At 38.1% G+C, this 16,581-nt stretch overlaps 1 protein-coding gene across 1 annotated transcript in view; it reads right to left on the minus strand.

Moving 5' to 3' along the window:
• Nucleotides 1-4,096: 4,096 nt before the first annotated feature.
• Nucleotides 4,097-16,581, minus strand: part of LOC149028471 (Leucine-rich repeat protein kinase family protein) — a 28,886-nt gene continuing 16,401 nt past the window's right edge. The window contains exons 11-12 of the mRNA XM_089136969.1: nt 5,844-5,945; nt 4,097-5,144 (exon numbers count right to left, since the gene is read on the minus strand). Of these exons, the coding sequence (XP_088993095.1) occupies nt 4,902-5,144; nt 5,844-5,945 (345 nt within the window). The 3' untranslated portion in view covers nt 4,097-4,901. The remainder of the gene's footprint in view (nt 5,145-5,843; nt 5,946-16,581) is intronic.

Here is a 16,581-nt window from a genome sequence, read left to right on the forward strand (position 1 = left end):
TCAACACCTCCACCACAAACCAAACAAATAGGAGCAAGAACCACCCTCCTATGAAAAAGAAAACTACCGATTGCAATAGCCTCATGAGAAGCTCTCCAAAGGAAATGTTTTATTTTTGGGAGAGTGGGAATCTGTCAAATTTTTTTCTTGAAATTAGAAGAGGAAGAAAAGACAATATTTCCATGTGCATCCACCATAGCCAAACACTGATACTAAGTCTTCTCACAGAAAATTTACCATGAGTGGTCTTTTCCCAAATCCATGAATCAAAAGTATCTTGGGAAAGAATTGATATAGTGAGAATGGCCTCTATTACCATAGGGGAGAAAAGAGAATTAAGAAGTTGGAGATTCCATTGTGACTCTTGCCATATAATTAAATCTTGAACCCAGATTGGACCATAGATAGTAGGAGGTGAGCTGATGCATTTGAAAGAAAGGGATGGAAGCCAAGGATCTTTGTAGATCTGTATATTTGGCAAATTTGCCACATGTCTAAGGATACCAAATTTCAACACATCCCTTTCAGCAATGACACTTCTCCATCCCCAAGAGCATCCCCTAGGTAAAGTACATTCAAGGAAAGGAACATCCTTAATGTATTTAGCATACAATATTTGTGCCCATAGAGAGTTAGGGCAGGTAAGCAGTCTTCAGCTCTGTTTTGCTAGAAGAGCTTTTGTTGAAACAATGAACATTCTTAAATCCAAGACCCCCATATTCTTACTTTTGCATAATGGATCCCAATTAACCCAGTGTATTCCTCTCCCTTGATCATTTTTCCATCAAAATTGTCTAATTTTTTTTATTCATTTTATAACACAATTCATTTGGGATGAGAAAACATGACATGGCGTATACTGGCAATGCAAAAGTTGCCTTAATGATAATTTCCTTCCATGCTTGGGAAAACTCATTTTTAATGAACTACATTCTCATGGATGTTGATTCCGTGGATTTGAAATCAAAATCCATGCAAACATATTTAGTATGAAGTAACCAAACACTATAAAGGACATCCATTAACATTTGAAATTCCCTAATTTCAAATCTAGTTTTATTCCAAACACTTAACATAATTTCCTTTTCATGTTCATAGAAATCAAAATTGGTCTGGTGCATTGCAATTTTCAGCGCTCATTCTGTAAAGTCTTAATATTTTCACTAGACATGACCTAAGATAACCTTAAGAGAAATGGTGAGAAATGATATGTAGTTTAAGCCTTGTATCTAGCATGGCCTCAAACAAAACTGATTGGAAAGTAAAAATCCATGTAACCGACCCCATTTAGTTGAGACAAGGCTTATTATTGTTGTTAGAGTTTTTTATGTATGGGTCCCCTTAGTGCAATATAGTACATGTGGGTCCTAAACAGATTAATATTGTTAGTGGCTGTTAAGTATATTTGAATTTCAAACCTAGAGGAACTAAAATGCTTAATGATCAATTATTTCTTTTTAAAATCATATATTGACACAATATATTAAATAACCTGAAAGGTACTTTGGTCCTTTCCCTTTTGAAATTCGAATATACTTAATAGCAACTAACGATGTTAGTCTGCTTGGAACCCACACATAATATATTGCACTAAAGGAACCCAACATTAATTTATGGTCCGGTAAAATGACCCAACATTACTAATCCCATTTGCTTGTGCTAATCATAAACAAAAAAAAATTATTTAGTAAGAATATAAGTGACTACAGACATTCAAGATTACATCCATTAACGAATGTACACAAATTGTTATTTAGATGACTCCAATCAAAAAGTGAGAAACAACCAAACCGCTTAAAGGAATCAACAACAACAAAAATCATATCCAAAATAGGGGAAGAAAAAAAATCGATAGGTAGTACTGCAAATGTGTGGAACCCATAATCTGATTTCATCCACTTGTATGTTCCATTTGGAGCCGCAATATTTTTTCTTTTTGAAAGATATTTACTGAACCTGGACCTTTACGTAGAAAAGGGAATTTATGAAGTTTCGAGCCAATCCATGAGAACTGAAATATGGTTATATGTGACGTTCTCCTCCATTAGTTCCTCTAACAATATCCAGATCTTCAAGATTTTCATTGGAAAAGAGTTTTCTAAACAGTCCCATTGAATAGCCATAAAGATGAGGTTTTGAGTGTATGCTTTGGCCTTGGCAAGGCTGGCTTGGTACTTACTTGAGTCTAAATCAAGGCTCCTGAGCAGGTTGGGCTCTGGTTATGGCCAAGCCTGGCCCAACGTGTTGACACCCGTAGTGCTGTGATCATCACAGCCCCGTGGAGCCTCCTGTAGATTTTAGTGTAGTGTTCTAAAACATGGAATTGGTTATTTTTTGGTTGTCATCTGAATGGCACTGTAATCAACCAAACCCCAGTTCTTAAGAAGTTTGAAATCAACTCTCAAATTAAAGATCAATTCTTCATGTTATCTGCATAATGGAACAAACATAAAGCAGTTCATTTGATGAAGATGTCGGGCGAGAATCATGTAACTGCACTGTGACAGTAGTCAAGAATTTTGGCATGATAAGTTATAATAAGTTGGCCAAGCGATTAGTCTTATCATGAAGAAAGTTAAAAAAAAAAAAAAAAAAAAAAAGTTTTTCACTTCACCAGAAACTGAATGGCAGAATCACATATTCCTAAGGCTTGACTAAGGAATCATACGACCTATAGCTTCTGCTTTTACTTACCCCCCAAAAAAGAAAGAAAGTTGCTTCTGCTTTTAATAACTTTAATAAGCAAAAACTACAAAGAAGAGCGAGTACTGTGTGTGAGTGTGTGGGATGACTCATGAAAGCCGTGAAGGGGAACCCAAGTGGTCCTTCATTTAACCTTATTGGGTCTACAAGGATTCAGAAAGGGCTTTGAAATTGCAAATTTAAGGACAGCTAAGTAACCAGACTCTTAAGGATTGTAGAGGGGGGTCCAAGTTAGACTTCTAGAGTGGTCCAACTCCTATACTCCCATGTTATCATAACTGCTACAAGGATCTCTCTCTCTCTCTCTCTCTCTCTCTCTCTCTCTCTCTCTCTCTGGACAGACAAGTTCAAGAATGGGTCTCACAGATACTTTTCCTATCTCCAGCTAAGTTTACAACAGAGAATAAACAAAAGGCAATTTAATTTTTCCCTTAAAAAAGTAGACAGCAAAGATGATATCTTATTGAAGAGAGATTTGAATAGATGCTGGCATGCATGGCTGTGGCATGGTGCCTGCCCACGGTCCACCTACCTGCCCACATACGCATGCTTCTTTTATCTCATTCAGGGGACAATATCCGATCCACACGGAGATCTGCAAATGCTAATAATATGGGAGTAATTCTAATGAACTCCCAAGTTCATGTGGGCGTGGAGAAGCATTGTTGATTAAAGAAAGCACAAGCGCCCTAGGTGCAAAATCATATATGCAACTCGTATTGCTGTGCTTGTGCAGAAACATTCTATGTGAAAGAGGTGGAAGTTTGTGTTTGTGAATTTTACCATCTTTAACCAGGTACCAGCTTATAGTCTGATACACTAGTTCGGAAGCCCTTATCAATTGAAAGAGTCCAACAACCCAACTCTTGGTTGCGCTAGGCTTGTAATTGGACTTCATGTTTTCTTCTTTTCCTGAGCAAATCCGTTTCTTACCCCAACAAGGGAAGGAGAAAAAAAGAAGAAAAAAAAAACAGGTACAAGGATTACGAGTAAGTTGTACAGCTAGTTGTGGCCTTTGAAGATTTATGTCCCCTGAACATTTTGAACTAGGCAAATAACTCATTAGGACCACGATTTCTCGTTTATATTCAATGATTTGATCCTCTCTAATCTCTATCAAGAGTGAAAGAAACATTAAACAATTTTAGATACCTTCTGGTTTCCCTCTCAGGTTTAATCAAAAATCAGGACCCGCTGAAGGAACTTCACACCTTCCACAACTGAAGACAGCCAGGCTGACATTCTGTTTCCTCATTTTATTCTCAAGTAACCCAAGGTCATGGCTCCCTTCGCTGCTTCAAGTATTTGAAATATACTTTACTTTCATGAAATCCTCAATATTGTGAGTTAAGAAGGAATGCCTTTTCTTGTACGGTCCATGTTTTAACCAAGCAGTATTCTTGGAAGACTAACGCCTTGTACATGCCTGTCATTCTTGAGCGGTTGTGTTTTCGACAACAATCAAGTACATTGCAAATTTGCAATCACTGTTTCTGCTTCCATTACCATTGAATTTAAAAAGCAGTGACTAGAATATCACCATTTTTAGTTTTACAGGTAGTTCTCACCTTTAAAATGTTGCTGTTAATATACTTCACATCCATCAAGCAAAAGCTGCAGAACCATAGAAACCTACAGGATTGAATTGCTAATCAAGAGCAAATGTCAATTTCAGATGTCTATGGATCGGAAAAGAGGTGTGAGAGACCAATAACATGGTCAAACCGTAGCAGATGAGATTCCTGTATTCCATTAGTAAAGAAAATGTTCGTATAAAGTAATTGGCGAGATTCCTGGGAATTAAGTTCCCTTCGGAAACTCCATAAACTAAAAGAACTTCTTCAGGCAATGGGAAGTCTACACAACAAAATGGGAGAATGCTGGACACAGGAAACTTAATTTGACAACAGTTGACCAACCTAAATGGAAAACTACAACAATGACTGACTACCCTAGATAAGTTACAGACCCCAAAAAAAGGGGGGAGAAAACGAAAAAACTATTTCTACAGTCTCAGGGTGCCACCATGCTGACAAGCCGAGGGCCACAACCGCACAAGCTTGAATTATTGCATCCAAGGAACATTGGTGAAAGACACTCGCTTTTAACTGTTAGGAGCTGCAAAATTGGGTTGAGGGGGACGAGAAGATGTGTCATGGCAAATACGAATGGATTAGTAGATAGCACAGATCTGTTCCTCAGCTTGTTGCACTCAAGAAGGAATTGGAATGAGCGTTCAGCATGTCATAGAGTTGCCCTGCTGTAGGTCGGTTGGCAGGATTGCTGCTTGTACATTGATGGAATAAATCAACCAGGAAGCTCATTATTTTTGCTTCAGTTTCTACCAAGTCCTCTTGATCAGTATTGGATCTACTCATTGCTGGCTCCTCCGGAAAACTCAATGCTTCCAGTTCAGCTGTCAGTGGTGGCCGCTGACCCGTCTACAAAAAACAAAAAGTCCAATGCTTAATTCTCTGAATTTTGCCAATCCTCTAAAACTAATGAATATGCAACAACATTTCGCTCTCTTCACGTAACTAAAAGCAGAAACAAACTTGAAAATTTATGATTTTGAAAGGGAAGGTAAGTATCCAGGAAATTAATGATCAGAACCGACCCAACCCCCATAGAATAATCTACGCAGGTCGTTCCAGATTTAGCACAAGTTCTGACAACTTCTTTATGTCATAATTAGCATCTGCCACATGTGCAACAAGGTACCTATACCAACACTGCCCAGGGCCAACCAGGATAGATAAAATTCAACTTCAACTGTTTCTAAATAAGACACCTTGGAAAGCCAGTGCAGGTCAAGAATACATATTACTGATATACTTTCGTCACCTATAGAGAGAATCTCTCCATGGACATGGATTGGCATGGTGAAAAGGGTATTTCAGACCGTCGTAGATAGGGACGGAGTAATGATGAAATCACTGTATAGGGTGGAGTCAATACTCTCACCAGTAAAAATTGAACCATTAAAGCCAGGTGAGATGCACCGTCTGAGACAGTGGGGAACTGTGCCATAGAGCAAGGCAAAACACCCTCCTGAAGGAGGTAGAATTCCAACAAAAGCATTACATGCACACAGGCTTCTTGGGGAGTGCAGGGAGGGGGAGAGAACAAGTTCAACATGCCTGAAGTAAGCGATGAATTTCTGATTCTGGCAATCCAGCATAAGGAACTTGCAGAGTCAACAATTCCAAAATTAGGCACCCATATGACCAAATATCCACCTCCTGCAACCAAAGAATAAGAAAAACACAGATATGATTACAAAAAATTTCTTCAACCGTCAGGTTAAGGAAAAAGAAGGTTACAGTATACATTCAAAAGTCTCCAAAATTTGCAGACATCTGTCAAAAATTCCGACACTAGATTTTGGTTTAGTTCAAAGACGCAAAGCCTGGCCTTACAAGCTGACTTTTCACTAGCGACTTGATCATCTAACCTGATCACTCGCAACCTCTTTATTTGAATTAAATATTGGAAGTATTGGGGAAAATTAGAATAATTAAAAACTGAGAAAAAAATATGACTTTTTCATATCTTTATTTTTTCCTCCTTCAAAAAGAGATAAGAACTGGTGAATCAGAAATAATTAATAAGAATGAAAAAGTTTGATTTTCTTATGGAACAAAGGTATCAATATGTGTGGATCGTACCATTCCTTCTACTTCCAGTTCCTATGTAAATAGAAAGTTGTAATACAGATTGATCAATCCTAAACTAATATTTTTTTCAATCCTGTTGACTCGCCGATCACTTTTTCAAGCTGGGCAATTAAGCGACTACAATATATTCCGAAGTAAAACAAAGCAGTCGCAAGTAAGGAGACTCCCTTTTATGAGCAATAATTCAAATGATTCGACTGATTTCAGACTCTAATAAAGGAAACACAGCAGACCAACATATATCTCTTTCCAGCTGCAGGTTAAGAATGGCTCCTAACTAAGTTAACTTTCTGGAACAAGAAGACCAAAAACAATGTCAGTTTCTCCTAATCTATCTAAATACAATAACCATAACATTATCCCAACTCAATAGTTATGTCACTCTTTTAGATGTGTCAACTGAATCTGATCACTCTTCCTTAATGCCCCTGGTAAATTCATATATCTTGGTTGGACATGACCATAGCGCCTGGGCTGTGAGGGCTCTCAGCCACATGGATGGTTCAATATGCTCATCAGCACCTAACCCAGAGATGGGGATCATCCGAGGCACATTAGCATGGCATACTCCTGTTTGAACCAGAGTTTGAAAGCAAACTTCTCCTCAGGAAGATAGATGGGGAGATTCAGGTAAGATCCAATGTAGACCAAACTTTCTATTCACTCATGGGATCCAGGCAGTCCAGAGGGGACCACCATGGCAAGTGGTGCAACTCCCTTATTTGGGCCTGAAGCAGTCCTCATTCCATTCTCTTCTATTCTTGCTATGCATAATCATCTTTCTGCACCAATCTTATCTATATTACTTGTATAAGATTCCCAAAACTCTGCTCCAAGTGCCATACCCACTTCTGTTACTGCCCATTAGATTTCCCATAACGCTTAACAGGCATGCATTTGTCACATAACACTCATGATGCACCTCTCCATTTCATCCAATTTCATCCATCCTACTTTAATTTAGTGGGAAACATCACTTTCTGTATCACCCTTTTCATCCCAGGTATCTAAACTCTAAAGAAATCACCTTGTGGTAGTTCTCATGCCAAAATCATAGTACCTCATTGTCTCTCATGGTTGGACTGAAGTAGCATATTATTTACATATTTATTTGCATGGTTTGGGGTCCCCCTTTTTTTTTTTTGGGGGGGGGGGGGGGGTGTTTGGAGGGGGAGTGTCTGCTTAAAAGCTCTTGATTTAAAGTTTAATGTCCGTTATTCCAGCTTCACATTAATCCCCTCCATTGTCCCATCTATCAAGACAATATCACCTGTCAATAGCATAACTCCAAGGGACCTGTCTTATATGTGCCTGGTTACGATGTCCATGATGAGTGCAAACAAATACCTGGCTTAAAGCTGATCCTTGCTCTAATCCCATTGTAACTAGGAACTCACTACCTTTGCCATCTAGAGTTCTGATTCTCGTCACCACGTCCTCAACCATATCCAAGTAAATACTTGAGACCTTCTCTTCTCTAGGACATGCCAAATGAGCTCTCAAGATATTGTCAAAGGCCTTTTTCACGTAGATAAAGATCCAATGGATGTTCCTTTTACAGGCTCTAAAAATTTACATAAGCCTCCTTCAAAGATGAGTAGCCTCTGTCAGGTCTTCCAGGCATAAAATCAAAGTGGTATTCTGATGTATCAAATTCTAATCTTTGGTGACTCTTAATGATTTTTTTACCAAGGCTTCAAAGCATGACTCATTAGTTTTATGCCTCTACAGTTTTGACTAGCAACCCCCCCCCCAAACACACACACAGATACTCCTAAACTGACCAACTTTAGTTGGTATCTGATCCGATTTAGTTTTATTAAATTCCGTCTTTTGTAGGGCCTTTTGAAATTAGGCCTCGCCAACTTCTCGTAGCCTTGTAGATGTCTCTAACATGTGTTGGCTTCATTCAAGGCTAATTTCTTCCACCTTTGAATCCATCCTATAAATCAAGGTAGTTCCATTTAGCACATTGTAAAAATACTCACCCTATATCTCGTTTTTATCTCCATCCTGTAATAATATCCACTCTTTTGTAATGCATCTAACATTGCCCATATCTTTGCTCTCCCATTCCCCATCATGATGTGACCTCATCAGGGTGAGGCGAGAATACAGGAACTAATAAGGAGAATCAGCAAGCCATCAGGGTTACTAAAACCCTGCGATTACGGATTTAAGGCTGTTTAGGGGTTTCAGGGATGGATTACTAGGTTTGGACTTTAGGGTGAACGAATACGAACCTGCACCTTGCTGTTTTTGGTTTCAAAATTGAATTCCAGAAGTCTAGGGTTTTGGGGAAATTAGCATAGCAAAGAAATTAGGGCTTGGAGTAGGGTTTGGTTAGTCTAGTTAGCCTAATAGGGCTAAAATCAAGGTTTAAAGTATTGGTATCGAGTATCGTATTGGTTAGGTGATTTTAAGAGACGTATCGTCCTGTATCGAGTATTGTATTGCTCTGGCTAATGTATTTTAGTGTAATTCAATGGAGAAATGTATTGTATCGATTGGGTCAAATATGGATACGTATCGGCTAGTATCATATGGTATCGTGGGATACTTTCAACCTTGGCTAAAATTGGGATGGAAAGTCGCTAAGGTGGGGGGATAAGGTTTCTAATGTTTGGGAGAGATTTAATGGATGAATTGGCCTAGATCTGAATTTGGAATTTGGACCTTTGGAAAAATCCGAAAATTTCACACAAAAAAATGAGGAAGATATGGGAATGAAGGTTATGGTTTTAGGGGTTTTGGGAAAAGAATGAACTGCCGCAGAGATGGGGGCGGAGGGAGTTTTAGGCTAGCTGGAATTAAGGGAGAAGGGATCTCAAAACTAGGGTTGTGGGGAAAGGGAAATTTCAGATCTAGGGTTTTAGGTGCGAATTAGGGATCGAGGGTTACAAAAGGAAAAGTGTGGGGTATCCAGAAGAGGCAGGGTTTGGATAAGGGGACGAAGGGAGAATGCCGCAAGAGAGAAAGGAGAGGGGGATGGAGAGATGAGATGGGGGAAAGGGTTGGGGGCTGTGAGGGATGAAGACTCAATGTTGTTGACAGCTTGAAGAAGGCTAATTGCATGAACAAATCCACAGACCAGGCTGCCACAGGTTTCCTCCCTTGGAAACCTCCAAACTCCACTCAATTCTCCTTCAATCAATTTTATTAAGCATCAAAAGAACCGTTCGGATTACATGTGTTCGGCTACATTTATAGCCTCAAGTCAGAGGATACCTACAAGGACTCAAATCACAAAGCAAAACAAACAAGGAGTTAATGTAACTAGGGTATTCTACAAGGAAACAGGATCTAAAGCTAGTAGGACACCAGGACAGATTAAGGGAGGGGATTGCACAGCACACAAAAACTACTAGCAAGATGTTTACGACATGAGATTAACCAACAATCACTAATCTAAGTGCAAACATTATAAAGACCAAAGGAAACAAATCAGATTTCATATATGATTAATCCACAGAGTTAGGCAAAGAGATCAGAGGCATTACATTCAAGGTAATAAAATTCCAGCAGGTCATAGTGATCAATTTTCCATTCAATAGAGAAGTAAGCAGTACACTCAATGCAAAAACCTAATCTTAAACCAAAGCCAATCATCATGGGGCATCAAACAATTATTCCAATGCAACAAGAAGTCAGCAATCTCAGATAACAGTAGACACAAGGCAGCAAGGACGTTATGCCAAGGAGAGAAAACAAATAGAGATCCCAGGAAATACAGATAAATGCCATTGGCAGAAACTGCAGTACTGTGATATCCAACAGATAACGAGAAAGAAGAGGATGAATGCAAGGGTTACCATAGAGTATTAAGAGAATTCCCTGAAGAAAATAAGGTTAGAAACTAGAAGAAACTGACGAGGACAGTAGAAAAGAGATATTGGCAGAATGGTGCTACAAGGTGATATGTAGAGAAAAGAGAAAATAAGAAAGGAGGAGAAGAAAAGAAGAAGCAAAGAAGAGGCAGCAAAGGCTGTTGACAGGTACAAGAAAAGAGGAAATAAGAGGCAGCAGGGATGCCGTAAGACAGGCAGGATGGGCGAATAAAGAAAGAGGAACGGAGGAGGAGAAGAAATCAAAACAGGAGGGGGAAAAAAAGGTCAGACCTGGGAGAGAAAAGGGCTGGGGAGCCAGAAACAAGCAAGAGAAGAGAGAAATGGGGAAGGATAGGACATACCGAAGAGAGAGTAGACAACCCCACGAGAGAGAGAGAGAGAGAGAGAGAGAGAGAGAGAGAGAGAGAGAGAGAGAGAGAGAGAGAGAGAGAGAGAGAGAGAGAGAGAGGGAGAGAGAGAGAGAGAGGAGTAATCACTGGATTCCTGAGAAGGCTGCAGCTGCTCTTTCTCTTCTTCTCTTTTTTTCCCCCTGCAACTAATGATGCCCTCATGTTGCTTAAATAATAATAAATAAATAAAAAATCCTAAGACTATCCTAAGACTAAACTATCCTTAGTATAGAAAACCAAAATATGAACCAATGTAACCCTTACATTGAAATAAATCCAAAATATGAACCAATGTAACCGAAAAATTACGTGGATCCTGGTCCTATGGGTCCAGGTGATCCACTACAAGTAGATCTCCTCATACTCCTCGCTGAACCAAGCTAAAAGGTTCCAAGGTGGTCGCCTCCGTCTTTGGTAGTAGTGAAAAACGGGTGGACATGTAATGTCCCCATCAGGAGTTTTATCTAGAGGAAACTCCTAACTAAAATAAATTGCAATCATTAAAGGATTTCTAACTTAAGAAGGAATCCAACTTAAGATTCTGACTGAACCTCTCCTAACTAGACTAGGACTCTTTCATAACAAGAATAATTCAAACACCAAAAAAAACATTAGATTTGGACTCCTACTAACGTGTTGAATCCAACTAACCCTAATTGAGCTTGTTTAGGACTGCCCAAATTACCAAAATGCTCCTGTTATGACACATTTTCCTCCAGGGCCATAGGGTGTAGGGGCAGCATCCCTTAGGCCCTATTTCGGCCATCAAACTTCACATCATATCATAGCTAACTGACAGATCAATTTTTTCCCTTCTTTTGTATTAAGTTTTTCACAAAAGTCACCATATCTGTTTCACTCTTGCTTTCCCTAAAATCTTTTGATCATCCTCTTTAGGCCACATAATATCTCATTTCATCATGTAGACCATTGGTCCTTTTCCAGATCTCAAAATGAACATTCTTAAGATTAATGGCCCATCTGTACCTTGTCTTTCCAACACCAAGTCTCTCTTGGGGCCAAACAAATACCCTTGATCAAGGATTTATCTAGCAACCTTCTTAATACGATTTGCCAACTCAATCCACATCTCATTAGTACCTCCCTCATTGTCACCAAATGATTTAGGCAAACATGTTTGGCTTCTTATGTTGTTTTGTGCTTAACATGTATACAAGAGCTGTAGTGCATATTGAACAATTAAGCTCACTTCAGGTATAAGTATATAACCTTACAATCATTAATAGTCAGTCTGACCCTTTAGAAATGAAGATATCCAATAAGCTTGCGTCTTGCCCACCCTTGTAGATAACCTAATGATCTTTTTTTTTTGAAAAAATGTTTTTGCAATGCACCAGCCAAAATATATCATAAGGCCCAATGCTAAGACCACCCTTTCAATCCTCTCCCCCAACTCTGCCCATATGTTCATTGACGTTACCTCTAATAATTGGTTTCTATCCCTAATCATACCCTTGCACTAATTCATCCATGTGTTCCCAAACTGTATCTTAACAATCTCATTCAATCTACCCCAGGTGTATACATACTAACTTGTCTAACACCAACTTGGTAGTTAAGATCGTATCTCCAGATCTTTTTAACATCCACTATTTTGTTCTCCAAATCTCTGTCCACAACTGTGCCACTCCACTACTTTCCTCCCCCAAGTAGTCTAGTACTATAGTTTGAAGTCATATAATGCTTGGGTTTCTGACCCTTCGATCATGTATCTTGAATACATGCAACATTCATGTTTCTTCTACATATAACATCTATCAGCTCCAAATTTTCATATGCTGAAGATTTGATGCTTCAAAATGCAACTCTAACCCTATGCTTATGAATTAAAGGACATGATATAAGAAATGTAAGTGAAGGGAAATTATTATTATTTTTTTTTTTAAATCATCTTCGATTCCACGCAAAAGGGATCAATTGCATGTAATGGAGTGCTCGCTGTCTATCTTAGGCATTATAAGACACAATATAATATATAATCAAGGAAGAAAAACCGACCGAAATTGTAACAATTTCGGTCAAAATGTCTGCAAAATCACAGATCAAAACGAAATACAGTAGTAAAAACACAAAATGTATTATATTGTGTCGTATCGACCACCGAAATATCGGTCGATACAACACAATATTCCAATCGACCCGAAACGACACCTACGCAATTATAAAAATCACCATTTTCGATCGATATTTCGACCTAACATCATTTCAACCCAAATCGAGCGATATCTCCTCATACATTTCGACCCTATTTTGAACCTTATTTTATATTTTTCTTGCTTTCATCCCTCTTTTCACCTAATTTCCAGAACTCCATTTCATTTAAACACTAGATTTGCTCCTCTATTTGTGGATTTTCTCAAATCTTGCAAGGTGAGTAAACAACTTCTTCATTTTTTTTGTTTTTGTTTTCTTTGTGCCTTAAATCTTCTTGGATTGCTTCTAAATTTAAGTATGCTTATTTTAGAGTGTTGATCTATGAATTTGTAGTGTCAAAATTAATTTTTTATTTTTTGTTATTAAAAAATATTTTGTAAATTATGTATATTGCTAAAGATGTATATGTATAGACAGCATAGTAGATGTATGAGCTTCAAATTAATGTATGTGAGAGTTGAGACACCATATTGCTATGATGGTTTTGAATTGATTTTTTTTCTGTTAATATCTATTTTTACTATATTTAATGTATATTTAAATAATTTAAAAAATATTCAAATATTAAAATAAAATTAAAAATAATTAAGAGTCAACCAATAGTGGAGCTTTATGGTTATGGAGCTTATGGTGTCCCTCCCACTATCACCTACCGGAGTCTGCCACTAGAACCTTATTGTCAATATGGACCTTATGCTGACAACCAGGGTGCTCATTCATTTGTTGAGCAGATCTTCCACTCTATACCATAGCCAACACCAACATTTTCATATGTAGTTGAACCAATTCCTTATCAGGAGATTCAGAACTTCCCATCATAATAAAATCTTAGGCATGCGGATGAGGCCATGTACAGAGTTGCAGTTGCCAACTATATGGGGCAAAGATCATGGGACTTGTATCGTCATTTGTATGGGGTGCAAACGGAAGAAGAGTAGACTTGTAATTGGTAACATTCTTGCTTCTCCTCATATGTAGTATATACTTGGATGTTACATTTTCAATGGTTTTTTTGGTAAACTAGTAGTTCTATAGTGTTTATTATGCTTAAAATAGGTAGTATGCAAGAATCCAAATCATTTTGAGTCCATATAAAGCCAGAAATTGAAGTTCCAATTTCCAAAATAAAAAACAATGTCCAGCTCCGACCGAAACATCAAAATTTCGGCCTTTTACAAGGTCGAAATTCCTATTTCAGTCGAATTTTCTTCCTTGGATATAATGTGAAGAGTATGGTCAAGAGGAACAACTAACTAAAACTAAATGAAAGACAAATTAATAGTAATAATCTTTATTTTTTCTTTTTAACGAAATAAGGATCTCCAATGCCCCAACCTTTCAAATACAAGAAACTATTCACTGGGTCCCCGAATTCAGATGAGCCTGGGTTTTTAATCAAAACTTGCATGCAGTGGTTTTAAACCACCGATAGAACCAAACTAATCTGAACAGGTACTGCATCATTATCTTTTCATAAGCAAACAACTAAACTTGCTAGTGCTCAAAAACAGGTTAGTGAAACAGTCCTACCTTAAGAAGGCGGCTTTGGTTTACTATGATACTCAAGAAGAGAAAAAAGATGTCAACATAGACAAATATTTCTAGCATGGAATATCAAATGGGGCGCAAATTGTGCACACATGTTGTCCCCAAAGAATGCTGCCTACATGTCAAGCTTCAGCAGAGTTTGCCAAATGGAACAGCTTTAAGTTTTATGAGTCTAGGGACTAAAAGAGGGTGCATGGCATTACATGGACAGAACAATGAAAGATACAATGGCATACATGAATCTGAATAAATTTTAGGATAACATTTAGCTTGTGGCTAATCCATTAGCTATATAACATAACCAATGCCCAGCTGACCAAAACCAACTGCCACACTATTAAAAAATGGTTGACCATCTTGAACGGCTTATCAAAAGAAATCAGACAAAGAAAGAAAGGGGAAAAAAAGATGTTAATCATAATTGTCACAGCATCTACATGACAAGGTGCATGACGGGGTGAAGAAAACCAAGGCAACTACGCCTTGGCTAGGCGAATAGGTGAAACCTAGATGCTTAGAACTACCACAGTGCCTGGCAACCTACGCAACGCCTTAACAACTATGGTGTTGATGGCTGAAAATACAATGATTCATGGATGTATGTCGACGTATTTGTTTGAACTTGAGTATGAAAATAGGCCATCAAAAACCAGCAACAGCAGGAATTCTTCACCACACCAGCACTAAATCATGGGACCATGTTTAGAATTATTTAATTTTTAACTTTGTCGTTCATTAAAGTCTTACTTGAAGTTGCAGTTCCAATTGGGATTTAGTCTTTTATTGGAGTTTGGAGTTGCAATCCCAACTGGAAATTAGCTTTGAAACCTAATGGTTCTAGCCATGGTACAAGAAATCTGTGGTTTTTTAGAAAACTGAGACGAAACAAGTGGTGTTTCACAGCTTTCACTGAAGCTGTTTAGACCCCCACCCACCCACCCCCAAAATAACCGTGCTGAATTTTTTGTGCTTTGCACATTTTTCACTCAATTTCAGTCACTCCTTTGTCTTCCATCACACCATTTGCTCCTCATTTGGAGATTTTGGAAGATTTTTGCAAGGTTTGTTCCAATATTACCCTTATATTATTTTCGCTTGATGATGGCTTAAATTGTCTTGTATGACCATGAGATTAATATATGTCTAGTCTTGCATCATGTTCAATTTTACAAAGTTTATATTTCTTGAAACCTCTCGTGTGTTAGCATATACTTGAATGGTAACTTCTAATTAGCTTTTTTTAAATGCAAAATATCAATTCCTTTGTGGTCATTATGCTTTAAGTGGGCAGTAGGCAAGAAATCATATGAAAAAACCATAAAAAAAAGGACCGAAACTTGCAGGGAGATGTTCCAATTTTCAACAAAAAATTTTGGCCCAACCACCATATCTTGGTTTCTGGGCCGGTCAAAACCAACCTCAAAACTGAGATTCCGATCCTTGGTCCTAGCTCTACTTCAATTCCTAGTTTTAAGTTTGAAATTTAATTTCTGTCTGCCAACATGAAAATAAAAATGGCCCCAAGATTAAAAACCGTTGAATCTTGAGATACCTATTCTGTTCCCATCTCCCTAGTATTCAACTCTTCAACAAACCCTGGTTGAACCCAATTCCATCTTATTGCCATAACATCCCTGCAGGTTCAAGAGCATTAATAATAGATCTGAAGACTATTTCCAGCTATTTAAGCAAAGCCAAGCTGCAACTTCTCAGCAGATTCATGTATTAATAACAAAACTGAAGGCTACTTCCAGCTATTGAAGCAAATATCATTGTAGGAAGAAGGATCACAACAGTTCTGTTGGGATTAAGGTCTTCTCCCCTGAAGCTCTGATGTGAACACAAGGACCCCGTGGCTGAAAGCTCAAGTGGGGCCCACCAGGATGGCTACAAGAAGCCTCCATAGGCTAGAATGAACCCTACAGGAGGGGGGTATTTGGGCATTTTGCCCTCAATTTACTCCTCAAATTAAATTATGAACGTCAGATTTATTTGAGTCAGTTCGAGTCCAAGTTGAAGTTGTTTGGATATTTTATCTTGAGTAAAAGTTGTATTTATGGATATTTTATCTTGAGTTAAAGTTGTGTTTATTGATATTTTATCTCGAGTTAAAGTTATGTTTAATTGTAATTTGGTTGTTTAGGAGTAAAGTTATTTAACATGTGCCTAATTATATGACTCCAAGAGTGAAGGTGAGATCTCAGATCCAAAGGCTGAGATCACGTAATGATTTGATTCTCT

This window comes from Hakea prostrata, chromosome 1 (genome assembly GCF_041222555.1).
Source record: "Hakea prostrata isolate BN-2017 chromosome 1, UWA_Hpros_2, whole genome shotgun sequence".
In the NCBI taxonomy this organism is placed as follows: domain Eukaryota; kingdom Viridiplantae; phylum Streptophyta; class Magnoliopsida; order Proteales; family Proteaceae; genus Hakea; species Hakea prostrata.